The sequence below is a fragment of the Aulostomus chinensis genome, chromosome 18 (assembly GCF_037954235.1).
Source record: "Aulostomus chinensis isolate RoL2024-O1b breed Wild chromosome 18, RoL_Achi_v1.0, whole genome shotgun sequence".
Classification (NCBI taxonomy): domain Eukaryota; kingdom Metazoa; phylum Chordata; class Actinopteri; order Syngnathiformes; family Aulostomidae; genus Aulostomus; species Aulostomus chinensis.
The window spans coordinates 11,289,151-11,305,097 of NC_141337.1; the positions used below are offsets into that span (position 1 = coordinate 11,289,151).

General features: G+C 41.3%; 2 protein-coding genes across 2 annotated transcripts in view; both read left to right on the forward strand.

Annotated features, from left to right (window-relative positions):
• The first annotated feature begins 1,088 nt into the window (after positions 1-1,088).
• On the forward strand, positions 1,089-3,893 carry smim10l3 (small integral membrane protein 10 like 3). The gene is made up of 2 exons (XM_086184697.1): positions 1,089-1,513; positions 3,012-3,893. Exons 1-2 carry the CDS (start codon positions 1,334-1,336, stop codon positions 3,030-3,032), a joined length of 201 nt encoding a protein of 66 aa, XP_086040823.1. The 5' UTR covers positions 1,089-1,333; the 3' UTR covers positions 3,033-3,893.
• A 7,853-nt stretch (positions 3,894-11,746) lies between these two features.
• The window catches only part of cyth3b (cytohesin 3b), a 35,179-nt gene continuing 30,978 nt past the window's right edge, over positions 11,747-15,947 (forward strand). The window contains exon 1 of the mRNA XM_086184161.1: positions 11,747-12,078. Within this exon, the coding sequence (XP_086040287.1) occupies positions 12,060-12,078 (19 nt within the window). The 5' untranslated portion in view covers positions 11,747-12,059. The remainder of the gene's footprint in view (positions 12,079-15,947) is intronic.

The window sequence follows — 15,947 nt, forward strand, 5'->3', positions numbered from 1 at the left end:
CATTTCAATTGCATCTGCTGATTTACTTGGTGTTAATCCAGAACAGAATTCCCCTTTCACAATGTTGTGTATATAAAAATAATAGCCAATTTAATTTAAAGATATGAAAAAAAGATAGAAAATGTGGAAATTCTCATTAACTGTCAATCACCACCACCATTGCTGTAATTTTTATTTTTGAGGTCCACCTTTACAGCTTTGACTCAAGCAAATTCACATAAACATGGAGCATAAGATGAACAAATAACATATTATTTGGGTCTGACAGTGTTGCATCTACATGTATAATCTGTTCTTGAACTGTCTCGACAATCTTGAAAATTTTTAGGAGAAAGACTGAGCGAAAGTATCAAAATATGATGACATTAAACTATACCAGATGTTTTGTTGCCATTGTTTTTGATATTGATTTATGAAGCAGCACGTCAAACATTCAGTGGTACTATTTTCTCAAAAGTTATTTTAAGATCTTTAAAAAAAATACTGCTCATAATCCTCTTCATTGAACTAGTTCCAGAAATTAATTAACATTGTTACTGAAAGTGGAATTATGGTTCTGTATGCTCTATGGGTCACATTTTAATCGCTTTTGGATTGTATGGACCATAATTGCTTATGGACAGTGGAAAGTGTTATAAAAATAAAAAAGATCTCACCTCTGAAGATTATCTGTTCATTTATTTACACATTTACCAGAATTATTTGAACAGATTTTTTTTAAACGTGCGTCAGTCACAGCCATAACTGATATACAAACTTAATTTTGAAATAATAATCTCAAATAATAAATAACTATGTTCCCTTTCAATTTTTTATTTATTACAAAACAATTAATTAGATGAACCTTCATATTTTACTACCCTATCAGTAACCTCATACATAAACTGATACAATTGTCTGGGATTCAAAAAGTGAGAATAAAAAGGAGAGTGTCTTTTTTAGCATGTAAAGCACGTGTTCATATATTACATTCTACTTTTATCACTCCGCCACTCGCCAATTTTTATTTATGTTAAGACGTGGTCGTGCAGTCGAGTTCAGCCATTCACCTCACAGCCTTAAAGCGGGGCGAACTTGACAGATGCACTTCCGTGTGTCCCATCATTATCAGTCCTCCCGACCACAATAAGACCACAACAACGGGATTCGGCAGAGAAGCAGCCGTCTGGGTGGAGCAGCTCTGCCAACACAACCAGAGGATCGCGTTCAGTCATTGTCACGTAGCGACAGAAACATGAGCGCCAACATGTCAACAGCCTCCGCTTTTCTGGCTCTTAACCGCACCAACTGACTCTGCGTCACCGTAGAAATCACCGGGGCAGACTTCGCCTTTATGGCGGGGCTGTCTCACTTGGTGCTCCGGTTTTCGGGCTCGGCGGGTCGCACTTACGGCGTGTTCTCCAAAGGTTTGACGAGGACTTTGTTGATATTTTTTGATCTAGCATGGCGGCTACGGATCAGATTCCCTTATATCTACCTGGTCGCCTCCATGATGTTTAATGTCAGACTGCAGGTAAGTTAACGGTTAAATCGAGACATTTGTTCTTATGAATAACGTCTATAAGATGTGTTGTATGATTGCCATGTACAGAAATAAACCAGTATATATGTATATTCTATGTAGAACTAAGTACTAATGAGACTAAACCCTAAGAAGCTCATCTCAGTTTGTGATTCAGGGCCCAGACCAGACTTACCAACCAAAAATATCCCATCACTTGAGTTCCCCTCTCAGCCGACCAGAACTTTGTTATATTGAATGAAGCCATACAAAGGTTTTCCTTCCCGCTATGAATATCTCAGGCAATCAGAGGACATGGGGCTGGGTAATTGTTGTTATTCTTTCCATTTAAGATCTGTTCAAAAATACATTCACCTTCCACTCCAGGTGTCACAGTCCTAAGGCAGAAACTCCAGTAGTTCAACTACATTTCATGAACATGATATTGAACAACATCAGTGTTCTGGAATCTGTTTTTTGAAGATGTTGGGAAAACAGTAAAAAGTGTTTGAGGGTAACTTGTCAAGAGTCGTATCATCGTGTGGCCTAGATTGCAGGATAATACAGCATCTTAAAAGTCTAGTTTTTACACCGGGTTCATATTCTTGTCTTGATTCATTCAGTGCCAAAACCGTTTTCTAAATATAACCGTCACATCGTATGTACCCGCCGAGGCTTCGGTCATTTACCGGCCACACGTTACAACTTTCCCCAGAACTTCCACTGCCTGTTTATCTGCTTCCAGTTGTTTACGTCTAGTCATTATTTACCAAAGACGCAGCTATTAATTTTCTATTGAAAAAGTGAACAACTAAGTTTCGGCAGGAATGGCAATGCAGTCAACAGCTCCACACACCGCGGCCTGAGCTTAGTAACTAGCTACCAGTGTAAAAAACTACAATATTTTGCCAATATTTTACAACTGATTAGGCTGAGAGCTGTTATTTGTTGATATTATCGAGACAAAAACAAGTTTAGGTAGTATGTACATGAAAATAAGGAAAAAACACCTGTAAACGTTGTGAATTTGAAAGTTTTTTTTTTAAATTCAAAATTATTCATTTGTAAAAACCCATTAATAAAATGTTTATATCGTTGTTTCCTCATAAGAAACTATAGAAAATGAGCAAAGAAGAAGAAAACGAACAAAACTGCCAGGCACACCGATGTTTTAAAAAAGTGCCGATACTGATGGCGTGGTGATATTTTGTGCGTTGCTACAAAAATACAAAACAAATAAAACAATTTTCTCCTGCATTGCTACATTTGCCTCAAACAGACACATTAAAAAGTCTTATTTCTAAACTGAAATCCCCCTAAAAAAGTGAGTTTAATTTAAAATATGAACAAACCCCAGTAGTAATAATAAGCCAATACTGGAAGTGTTACTGTTTTCTAACTGAAACGGTAGCAGTGAGGTCCAACTATTAATATTTGTGTCTAAGTACATGTTAGAGGTCTTCTATCTTCTCTTTGTCGATTGGGTGACCGTGTCCTCATCTGTCCACAGGTTCACATCGAGATTCACTGAATGCCTCCGTCTGTGTTGACCTAATGAGAACTGTCAGCGTTGCCATGTTTACACACTCTAAAGAGACGGGCTGACGGCGTGCAGCGATGTGGAGGAGGAAGAGGATACTAGTGCAGCAGAGTGACATGGCTGATTTTTGCCGTCAGCTTTTGTCACACGAGTCCAGTGCCTTTGCAGGGGAGGGACCGCCGCCATCTCTCCAAAACACAAAAAAAGCAGAGTGAGACATGGGACAGGGGGACAGGAAAAGATGCCTCGCTGTCACCTCGCTAACCTGCCAGCTAAGATTCAGGATCCACAGACATCTGTGCGTTTTTTTTTTTCCCCCACCCTCTTTCTGGCGGACCGGACTGTGAAAGAAAGTCAACTGTTGCAGTGAAGCTTCTTGTGTGTTTATTAAGCTCTCAGTGTAAACATCTCACAGAGCGAAAGTCACTTTGATTTAAATATTGACGCTGCATGAGCTGCACAAGCATGGTTTATTTTTCATCCTCTCCGTCTCGGACACCTGAACTGAGGCCGTGTGTAGCAGTGTGACCGGTACGAGGTCTTTGGGCAGTTCGGCTACCTCGCCACAACTGGAGATTTGTCTCAAAGGGAATCTGCATGTCCTCTTTGTGTTGGTACACACAAAGCGTCACACTGACTTTTCTATTTCTGCTTTATCAGTGGTACTGGAAAAGTTTGTTAAAGAAAAAAAATGACTCGGAAGATCGTTTTTGTAGCTGCTTTTGTCCTAAATTCTGTGATAACGTGCACTTGTATTTGTGTTGGGTTTTTTTGTTGTCTAGAGGGGGAAGGGGGGGTTGAGTCACAGAATTGATTGTGAAGATGATTGAATTTGCAAAAGAATAAATCAATGAAATCAACCTCAAAATTTTTTCCTCACGTTTTGTCCCGTTTAACATCATTCTGAGGCAGTTTTTTTGTACTGTAAAACCAGAGTTACGTGAAAACTGAAGCACAAGCATTTCAGTACATGAAAAAAACATGACTTTTTTTTTTACATTTACTGATACATTTCAATACTTGCAATAATTTCAAGTAACTGCCTGAATTTTGAATGAACCGGACAGTCGGTGAACTTTGCTGTAGCACCAGGTGTGTCCACAGGGGGGCAGCAGCCTACTCATACTGGAGGTTGAGCTGTTTGCTGGTAACCCGAGAGATTTGCAGTCACACTTGAGCTGCAAAAAGTGAATTAATTGCCAAATATTTTAACTATTAATCGATAAAGTCTTTTTTTAAAAAACAAGAATAGAAATAACACTTACTGGTTTCACATTCTTAAATATAGAAATTGCTCTTTTTTTGCGTCCTGTATGATGGTAAATGGGAGATTTGGGTCTTTGATGGTTGGGTGGGGGGAAGAAGCCATTTGGACATGTCACCATGGGCTCTTGGAAAGAAAAGGCTGGAGTTGCACATGAAAAGGTGCTTCAGTAATATCCCTAACATTTTAAGAGATTGATAGCAAACTTTTAAATGCACAAAACCACTCAATAAACTCTTAAACTAAAACTTTGTTGAGTTTGGAAGAGCGGCCTGGAGGAATTTTATGAGTTGTCTTCCCTAATGACTGAATTTTAATTTTTGGATGAACTGTCGCTTTAATGGAAAATAACTGGTACAAATGACTTAAGCCCTTTGCTCCTCTTGGGTGCATAGGCCGTTGACGAAGAAACTGGTGCAAATGTGTGTGATCTATTTGGAGTCCCTTAATGATCCACCATTGCCTGACAGAAGTAACGCATGAATCTTAGCCGACGGCCCAGCTGGCGCTTCCCTTGAATGCGTACTTCCTCTAAGTAGATTTTTAAACTGCTGGCATCCTCGCCGGTCCCCAATAAACTTCTCCTAACCAGTCGTTCAGATGCCAGGCTGCAGGAGTAAAACCATCAGAGGTTGCCAAGGCAACTGCATTTCTCCATGTGACAGACAAACCTTCATGCCTGCCTCCCTCTTCACTGGAAAAAGAGGATTTATTTCTCGGGGATTTGCCAGAGGAAAATATTTTAATAGGGTTATCATAGAGGACTGGCAGAGAGAGAAAGAGGGAAAGGGGGGGATCTATAGATGAAGGATAAGTCGGGTTATCTTCTCCCTGTTTTTGCTAACCGCTTTTTGTACCAGCAGAAAAAAAGGGGGTTGTGGAATAAAGATAAGTTCTGTAGAGTTTTAGCCTTTAGCATCTGTAACAATTCACGTGTGTGTGTGTGTGTGTGTGTGTGTGTGTGTGTGTGTGTGTGTGTGTGTGTGTGTGTGAGGAAGAGTAGAGTGAGTGATAAAACTGCAGCTGGATGTGGCAGGGATTCAATCCCAGCTGTAATGTGGTACGTGGTACGTTTCACGTTTCTGCTAACCTTATTGGAAAAAACAATTAATTCATATGGGATCTTTACATTTTCTTTATTTTGATTCCAGTATTTCAACCCCTGAGGAGGAAATGATGTATGTTTTTTTTAAACAGGAAGTGTGACCCAATTGTGGCACTCCTACGATGCGCGCGCGCGCGCGCACACACACACACACACACACACACACACACACACACACACACACACACACACATGTTTCTAACGCTACAGTTCCATTTATCAGTTATCCTGCGCTCTCTTCTTTCTAACACTATAAACACCTTTATATCTCAGTGCAGCAAAATCGATTAAGGCACGTTTATTTTCCCCTCATGTTTCTTACTAAAATATTTTGTCAGAGTGAGAGTTTGGTCTGCATGGATGCTGCTCACCGATCACAGAGACACAGAGGAATATTAGTGTCCTCCACATGGCAGCAGCGCGATCCACTCACCCCTCTACACTTTTCTAACTGACCACAAAGGCGACACTACAGGCTCAGTCGAGTACCAGCAAGGCGACAATACGGATTAAAACAGTGCATTTATAGTAAATAATCTAGAGAATATTATTAATCCCAGACCACGTTGAACGAGAGGAAATACGGCGCGTTTACAAATCTGTCTGCTACTTCAGCACCACGGACAGTGACGTGGATTATTTATCTGCGGATCTACAGATATTTCCCTCTCGTACGAAACTTCAGTCAGATAAAGGAGCAATGTTAGACAAACATATAAAACTACGTAAACCATCTGCCCTTGCATTTGCGCTGCCATTGGGGATGGATGGCTTGCAACCCCCCCCCCCCCCAATCCTGCTGCATCTGACTGCTATCCAAACATGTACAGAAAGGTGTGTGCAGCCCTTGTTTGCTTACACGTCCTGGTACAGATGGTTTTCTTCGCTCAGTGTTGCCTTTAATATTTCATCTGGTGAAGTTGCGAGTGTGATTTCACAAAGCAACACTTCACACCCTCCCGACGACAGCGGTGAAAGATCTTGTGTCAGACTTGTGATTTAATGGACTAAAGTTAATTATAGAGTATCAGGTTTTGTTACATCTCAAGGACAAGTGGATCAAACACACACCACGACGAGAAAACTTCCAACAGCCCATCTGAAACTTTTCTCAACAAATCCACTCTTTTTCTAGTTTTTTTTTCCCTCCAGTTTGTTCTGTCATATTTATGGAAAGTCGAACAAATCACAATAAAATAATCCAAAACCGCATATTTTAGCCTTTAGATCATGGATCTCTTTTGAAAATCGGAACTGTTTATACGTCTACTGTGTCTACTTCTTAGTTCTCAACAAAACAGGAAATGAAGCCTAAATTCAAATCTGGAAGGAGTACAAGTCTCATTTTAGAGGAAGAAAAAGATACAGACAAAACGTAGAGAATGATTAAACTTTCTCTTTTGCTTTATAAAATATTTGCTTCACACCATTTATTTTGTTGTTGTTTGCTCAACAAACAGCACCAGATGTATAACATGACATGGTGGTGCTTGTTTCTTGGGGACGCACATTCATGTGCAGAGAATGTATTACTAAAGCTTCATCTAATCAAAAATTAATCCACTTGATTTTTCTCTGGGATGCGTTTAAACTGTGCACTCTCACTCTCAGTCGGAGGTTGCGGTGGAAGTGTTTTGTTGGTTGGAGAGAATCCCAGCGCCTAAAATCCTCTTTGAATGGACCAAAAACACACCCTCAAAAGAGATGCCACTGACCAGTCAGAACAGATATGTAAAGTGTTAAAATGGGTGAGATCAGGTGCTGAGACATAGGATGCAAGTTGACCTCAAAACTGAATCAAAGGAGTTGGGGGAGGGAAAACGGGGGGGGGGGGGGGGTGGCAGCGAACGAACGAGGCGAGCGAGACGAGAGAGGAACGTGGTGGTGATGAGCAGGAGGAGGAGGGAGATTTGTGATTTTGTGGGGAGAATTGAAATAGGTCATAGAAGCAAGGAAACATTCAAATACACATCAATTTTCGGAGGTGTGAGTGTGTCGTTTGTAATCTTTACGTGTATGTAGACATTTCTGGGGTAAGAGAATTTAATAAAAGTAACTGGACCTGGATATTAAGGTGCACAAAAGAGGAACTCATATGATTGCATCAGTAAAACATGGCTGGGATTTTGGATGAAAAGATCATTTTCAGCCTTAATATCGAATGCAATGATACATCGGTTGTTGCAGGAGTAAAAAATACATTTGAAGCTAATGTAGGCTTATTTTACAATGTGTTTGTGCGATACTTCACCCAAAAAATGTTGTTTTTTTTATTTTGCATTTCAAGTAATCACAATTGTTATGTTGAGCTCACGCAAACATGTTTTTTTTCCCCTCCTGCATCACTAACGCTAATGGCTACTGACGGCTAACAACAAAAACAGAGCAAAACTGTTTGAAAACATCAATGTACAAACTCAAGTACATCATACACTATTTGTGAGTATTTAAAGGGCAAAAAACATTTTGTTGGGTCGAGTATTTAAAAACCAGAATCAGGAATATATTTTTCCAATTCAGGGATGGGGTGCTTGTGTCGCAGGTGCTCCTATTCAAGAACAGACAATTGGAATAAATAGTAAAATAATAGTAAATTGGAAAAGTAAAAATAGAAATATGAAAAAATATAAATGGTCAACAACAACAAATGTACAAATATAAGTCTAAAAATTGCTTTAAATCATCACAATCTTGCCATCGACGCGCATTATTTGTTTTTCAATCCAATCGTGTGTCATTCTCCTATCACTGATGATGATTATTGAGTTCCCTGGTATGTATCCTCAACTCCACATTCAGAAGGGAGTAACGGGCCAAATCTGACCTACGGGTACGATTTTAGAGGTATAGAGGAATGTATGAGGCCCATTCATAGCCACGTTTGTTACACCATACATTCAGAATCACACCCTCGGGCCAGATTTGGCTCATCATTCCTGAATGTGGGCCACATTTTTGCTGCTTATCCCTGCCAGAGGATATTTGCTGTCAGGGTTTTTGTGTCTTCTCCTATGATTAGCAATCAATTATCAATAATGAGCTTCATGAATATGATTGTATAGTTTGTTATATAACAGTGAGAAAATTGTGTGTACATCACATGACTTTACCAGCATGTGTACTTCAGGCTGACACTGCTGCCTTTGTATCCGTCAAACAGAGTCCTATTCACGTGCAAAGTCACCTCAACTTTGCCCTTTGATCAGATGGCGGCAGGAAAGAAGTGGTAAAAAAAAAGCGGAGTGAAGGAGGAAATCCTGCTGCACAAGGTTTCCTGTGACCTGTCTCACACACACACACACACACACACACACACACACACACACACGCGCGCGCACACACACGCACACACACACACACACACACACACACACACACACACACACACACACACACACACACACACCCTCACCCGTGAATGAACCCCCCCCAACCTCCGCAACAGGAAGGATGTGTGAAAGCTTCTTGTATCCTTGTCCATATGGTTTGTTGTAAAAACAAAAAGAAGAAGATGGTTAAAATTCTTTATAACAACTTAACTGTTTCTGTATCTTAGCGAGTTCTACACACACACACACACACACACACACACACACACACACACACGCACACACACACAAACACACACACAGTAAAAAGCAGACAGCGGATTCATGCTACAGAAGGTGATTAATGTTGGAGGTAGAGAAACAGATGCTATGCAAAAATTTGCTTGTTTTATTGCATGTGTAATTATGTGGGCATGTTGAGGGGGGTGGGGTGGGGGTGGAGGGGTGGCAGTTGTAAGGCGAGAGGTGAAAGCCCTCTGGGTATTGCTATGGCGACTAGAGCATATGAAGTGATATGACTGCTCAATCAGGTCACGTGAAGTCGGTCAGGAATACCGCAGACGTTTCCCATGATGGTCGGCCTAATCTGCCAGACGTGCGCCTCCCCGGGGGGCGTCCACCCTCAGCGGCGTGAGACAGAGGAGTCAGGCAGCCTGAAAACCCTGCACATGTTCATTTCAAGCCACAGACTTTTTCTTTCTGGATGACTTTTTTTTTTTTTTGATGACTTCTGATGGCCTTTGTTCTGAGTCTTGAAGGAAAAGAGTTAGTCCAGTTTAGAGTAACACTCTCTGGACTGAACCGAGTGATTTTGTTGATTTTAACGCTCCATACTCTGTTTAATCATATTCCCAAATGCCACCACAGGCATTATGTGTATGACCCATTTTTTCCACTTGTGGCACAGAAAATATTCAAATCAGGACTCACTCTCTGTTCCAGCAACTTTGCATCAATCTACCTTGTATGTAAAAGCTCTCAAAAGCTGGGACTAAAGTGAGACAACTTGATGGACCACATAAAGACCCCCCCCCCCCACACACACACACACACACACCCATTTAAACACCTGTTTTTGTTATCTGAGAATTATTTGTTCGCAGAACACATCTTACTTTTTCTCTCAGTAACACACAGTTAGGCCATCACAGTCCGTGCTTCATACCAGAGGGCAGAGAGAACACACCCTGCCCGGACGCAGGTTGCCAAATAGCAGTCATTCACACTTACACCCCCATGCTGAGGCACTTTGTTTATTCAGGACGAACGTCAGGGTCTCGCTGAAGGTCTCCCCTCTTTCTTGCTGTGATAGGGGCTCATAATTGGCACCAGACTGCAGCGGATTGGATCACCGTTGTGTAATACTTTGGCCCCGCTGATGTGAACTTGCACATATTGATAAATGATATATGTTTGCAGTGGAACTCAAACCTTAACAAAACAAATGCTTTGTAAAGTTGTGGGATTTAACTTACTGTATGAATAATGTCAAAAGAACAGTTTCTGCTGAATTTCTTTTTTTTTTCTTCTTTTGCTTTGAATTAAGAACGAAACATTCGTCCAAAAGGAACACCATTGAATGAACAGATGAACACATTAGTGCATGTGCTCATGCTTGACCATTGGAGTAATGCACACAGGAAGTGAGCCCCCCCCCCCCCCCCGCACACACACTTGAGGAGAGAGGCAGGAATGCAATAATCGAAAACACGTGTGTTGTAGAAATAAGCTCTGAGCTCCGTGTGTGTGTGTTTTGTATTCCACAATGTTTGTTCATGCTTATGTAAGAATCTTGTCTCCACGTTGTCAAAGCTTAATCAGATATTAGCTTTAGCAATACCACGACATACCATTTTAAAGATTTTCATTATTTCTGTGGGGCGCACGTCAGTGAATATGATTGATTATATTTGCATATCATTGCTTTCAACAAGCCTTAATAAACTCACTCGCCTTGCGAACAGTGTCGCCAGCATAATGCTGCTCCTGCACCATCTGAGCCTACTGACTCTCCTAAGTGAGAGAAACTTTCAGGCTCTGCCCTGGAAAAACAAAAGAAACCAAAAACCCCCTCAGTGAAGAACTGCACCTTTCAGACACTGCAGTATTTGAGAAACAATCCTGGAGACTCCAAATCCTCTCAGGCCTCTCGCTACCTGAATAAAACGTCGTACTTCAAGGAACTTTTTAAAAAAAATTTAAAACCTATATGATTTTATGTGTTTGTAACTGTATTAAAAAGTAACTCTGAGAGATGATTCTGCTATTTGCCAGCCATTAAATGCATCACCCACATTAAAAACAATTGGTTGAGGGCTTTTGCAGTGAATTTTTAACATGAACTTTCTGTTTAAATATGTATGAGATTAATATAACACAAAATATATCAATAATACAACACATTGATATCAAAATGCCAAATAATATAAATAATAATAGTTGCTATTTGTCTTATTATTGTTGTTGTTGTTGAGTTTACTCAATTATATTTTGACGTTGTGTAAATGTTTGTGTTATGTTATGGGGTAAGGACAGTTGTACAGTTTATAATATGAAATTGTAGACAAGTAGAAAAACGGGTTAAGGACAGGTTTTATTAATGACTTTTCTAACATGTAGTATTCAGTTTGTGTTGTTTATGTACGGGTCCGGGTGTTAAATTGCTTCACTATAATTATTATTTGTATTTATGTGTTGTTGTTGTTTTTTATTTATTTTTTTTACACGTTCTAAGAGATCCATTTCAATTAGAAGAGGAGCGTTTCACCTCACCGTCGCCTGAAATCACGTGTTCAGTACGACTGTGTAGCGGAGCTGGGATGATTAACAACTAAAATCAAGTTGCAGTAAATATATTGACTACTTCCGTCTAAAATTTCCAAATTAAAACAAGAAAGATTAAAAACGCCCGAGCCGCGTATCAATTTGAGCGAGATGCCTCTTATTGTAAAACACGAATGTATGACATCCGGTGTTGTTCTGGCTAGTCGATGCCGCGGCAGCCTTAACTACTCTCTCGACACAAGTGGAGTGAAGGCGTATTTGGAGGAATAACGACAACACGCTCGGCCACTGTGGGGCAAGAAGACACCGCCGCTACCTCGCAGTCACACCGCTCACAGCCGAAGGAGAACCGCATCGCGACTGCAGCGTCAATGGCCATAATATTACCCAAAAGAGGACGTTGCCCGTGAGACAACCTGTTTATCAGATGCGTCCTGGAAATTAGGACGCGCATTTTGCCGTAAATCAGACCTTTTCCGCACAACGGAAGTTTTTGTGGCCGATTTTGGGGGGATCTTGATTTATTGGCTGCTAGCATGGACGAGGACAACCAAGGTATGATTCATTCAGTGCTAACAGCTAATTGGGGATGGGGAGAGAAATAACCTACCAGTGTATTAAATTAATATCAATGATGTTGATGGAGATAATTATCTTCAATTGCAGCTATTGTAGAGTTAGATTTGTGGGCATGCACATTTAGCAGCATGGGTACAATCTGCTCACAAAGTCATCTTTCCCACTTCAGCATCTCTCATTCCATGAAGTTACCTCCGCAGGGACGATGTCAGGTGTGTGAGGATGTAAAAGACTGACCTGGATTGAGAGAATGATAATTGAGGCTCAACAGTATGGTCAGCCTTGAATGGATAAGCATCATTAGTGTGAGTGCAGCAGTGTTTTATTAGTGTTAATGCAGTAGACTTGCGTCACTCTGGCCATCAGGTCAACCAAGCATCTCCATCTGACATAGATTCAGTTCAGTGTCTGAAGGATGAAGGATGCTGGGCTCAAATCCCACGACCCCATCACTTATCAGCGGAACCAAAACCCTCAAGTTTGTGAAGTTTTAACCGTACAGATGCATCACTCTTTTTGCCTCACCTCTGCTGGTCAATATCATTTAATTCCGCATGCTTGCGCAGCTGCAGGATGTGACTATTTACTGGAGTATTGCATGAATGGCATGCTGACAAAATGTTGTCAGTGTGCCGTATGTAGCCAGCGTGGCCTCCAGCGGTGGAACACATGAGCACGGCGCATATGGTGGCTTTGATTTTAAGCTGAAAACAGCCAGGAGGGTGTATTTTCACACACACACACACACACACACACACACACACACACACACACACACACACACACACACACACTCTTCCATGGTGCTCACTCTGCCTAATGCAGAAGTAGTTTACAAACTCTCCTGCTTGCAGTGAAGTGTGTTTGTGCGTGCATGTGAGCAGGTGAACAAATAGGTCCTGAGGCACTTTCAGAGAAACTTTTTGATACTTCCAACAGCTGCTGGAGGAAGTGTTCCCCTTTTGTGTTTTGTTGAGACCACAGGGACTGAACCATTTTGGTTCTTGGAACCCCATTTTGAGGAATCTTTTTTTTGTGAAAGGAACTAAAAAAGGTTCCTCAAATTGGGGTTCCAAGAACCAAAATGGTTCAGCACAATTTGAACCACAAATGATGTAAGTGTTCACTGATTGGTTGGAGACAAGTCAACGCAGCACTAGTAAACGCTGATTTAAAAAATATGGTCGCTCATGTTGTGATTAATTTTGATGAATTGCGCAGCCCTGACTCAGAAAAACTGCTCGGTCCGAAAGTGCTTGTGGATGCTGCAGGAATGGGAAGCTGCAGAACTCCTGTTTTTTTGCTTTTTTTTTTTTTTTTTAGTTTTGTCTTCTCCATGAATTTTCAACTGTTTTTGAACACGTTTGCACCTAACCACTCACCCACACATGCACCCACAGCCGAGCCGGGCGCTCTGGGGGTTGCAGAACAAAGTAGAAAGGGAGCGAGCGCTGATTGGGATTAGTGTTGATCTACTCAGTGTGATGTGGCAGGCTAGCGGCCGGCTGGTTGATGAGGTTTGATATCCTCTCAAAGAGAAAGACACTTTGCCAAGCCACAGTCTGAGCAAGCGAGAGGGCAGAGGGAGGTACTGAGGTGACAGAGGGAGAACAGAAAGAACCACAGGAAGTGGCGGCACAGTTATAGTAGCAGTGGTGGTGAGTTGTCTGAGATGGAATGAGGTAGCAAGATGTCTGTCAGGGGGGGGGGGGGTAAAATGAAGGCATGGAGATCTGCCAGTGAAAGATACAGACGGGAGAGCTGGACGAGATATTCTTACCGAAACAAGTCCCTCTGTTCTGCTGTCATTAACCCACTGACCAGCGAGCGGTCTCCGGTCATCCGTAACAATCTAGCCAACCATGTCATTCTTTTCACAAAGATTTCATTTCTTTTCTATCTCCCCCTTTGTGTGTGTGTGTGTGTGTGTGTGTGTGTGTTTTTTAAACATATTATCTGCTTGTGTATTCAGCATGTTGGAATGGAGAAACTTAAAGGAAAGTGTCAACCTTTTGGTTAATATTCTTATTTGTATTATGTAATATTTCTTATTTTTATTGTTCATCGTCGCCAGACCAGTGCTGCTGTTGAGTCACTGATTCTCGAGTCCCCAGTGTTCGAATTCAAGACCCTGAAAAAGATTCCGAGTTGAGTCGAGTCACCGTTACCCAAGTCTCAGTCACTGAAAGTCCTGAGGCAAGTTATCATCCTGAGTTTGAGTCCCAAGTCCTGAGCCATCAAGGCTAAGTCTAGGTCTAATTTCAAGGTTGTCCCCCATGCTCCACTCTGGTGACCAAAATGATCGTCATAACCTGTGGACAGTCATGCATTCCTCATGATGTTACCAATCTATGTTGCGAAATCAATAAATGAATAATGATTGAATCGATAAACACGCTTAATGCAATTATAGAGAAGTACAAGTGTATTATGATGTAACCTGTGAACTTGAATAACCAACATAACGTAGTAAAAGTCCTACAGCAAGGTCCGCCAGTTACCTCGCTGTGATAACGCCCAAGTACACAGTTAGTCACTTCCCCACTCCTTAAGGGCATAATATATGAACGTACGACAGCACTGCTCACATATGTCTCTCTGGCGTGCAAGTGCGAGTTACAGTTACAGACGAAGTTGGGCCTGACATCTTACAAGTCCATGGCCAGTTGTAAGTCATCAAAATTGCATACTGCAGCACTGCCCCAGACCCAGGCAAGAATATGTATACCATCGCTTCCATGCATGCATCCGTGCTGAGATCCACTGTTAGCTTAGCACAGTGAATGGTAGTGGATAAGCAGATTAGCATACCTCAGTCAAACGTCATCAAATACTTTGATAGAGAGAATTAGGATGATTGCTTCTGGAGAAACCCAAATCCTGAACCTGATCTGTTTGATGACTGTTACGGAGATATGCTAACACTTCCATCCTACTACCATGCATTGCGCTAAGCTAACTAGCAATTAACCAGTGTCTGCGGGTCTCGGCTTCCTAATGCAGCTCAGAGACAGATGGAGATCTGTCTTCTTCTCTGGCTCTGTGAAGGATGGAAAATGAGTGTATTTCCCAAAAGTTGATGTGTTTCTTCAATACAAATCCTTACGCACACATTTTGCTATTTTTTTTCTCTAATCTTGTTGGATTATTTTTTTGTCTTCTTATCTTTTGTTGTTTTTTTTTACTGATTACTTTTCTGCCGCCTCAGGCAGGAATATAGGAACTGGTCTTTGCACAGCTGGTCATACTGTACAAGCTTTTTGAGAAAACGGCTCTATAGTAATCCATGTGACACGCATGACAGTCAGCAACACAATGCTTTCTGCTACAATACTGGCTCGGGGAACAATGCACCCAACAAGAACCCACAAAGCGTTGTCACAGTGCAGCTTACTGTAACACATTCTTGCTTTGCATGACTGATTTTGACAGTATATAAAACATCCACCTATTTGTGCTTTACCTGAGTTGAGTTTCATGTTTGTTCCACAAGCTGTGTGTAATATATTTATATATATATGTGTGTGTGTGTGTGTTCATTATTTATTGCAAACTACATGAATGAGCTCCATATGGTATGAATCACAGCATTTAATTTTGGAAGCTTCACAGCTTGCCTTGTGACAGCTTACCGGTACAGCTACAGACCGCTCTAGTTACACATTGTGAAAACCAGCCACTTGAACGTCAAGGTTAAGTGTGTGTGCATTTCAGTGTGAGGTATGTGGGTTTTTGGCACACGGCAGCCAAATGCAGGTGAGTTAGACACACACGACATGCTGAGTTTGGAGATCTCCGAGCCATTCATCCAACAGGTCACAGAACAGCAGCAGCAGTTTCCTGCT

Coding starts and splice junctions, on each gene's coding strand:
- smim10l3 (XM_086184697.1), top strand. CDS start 1,334: ATGGCGGGGCTGTCTCACTTGGTGCTCCGGTTTTCGGGCTCGGCGGGT. Junction 1,514..3,011: donor TGTTTAATGTCAGACTGCAG/GTAAGTTAACGG, acceptor ATCTGTCCACAG/GTTCACATCGAGATTCACTG.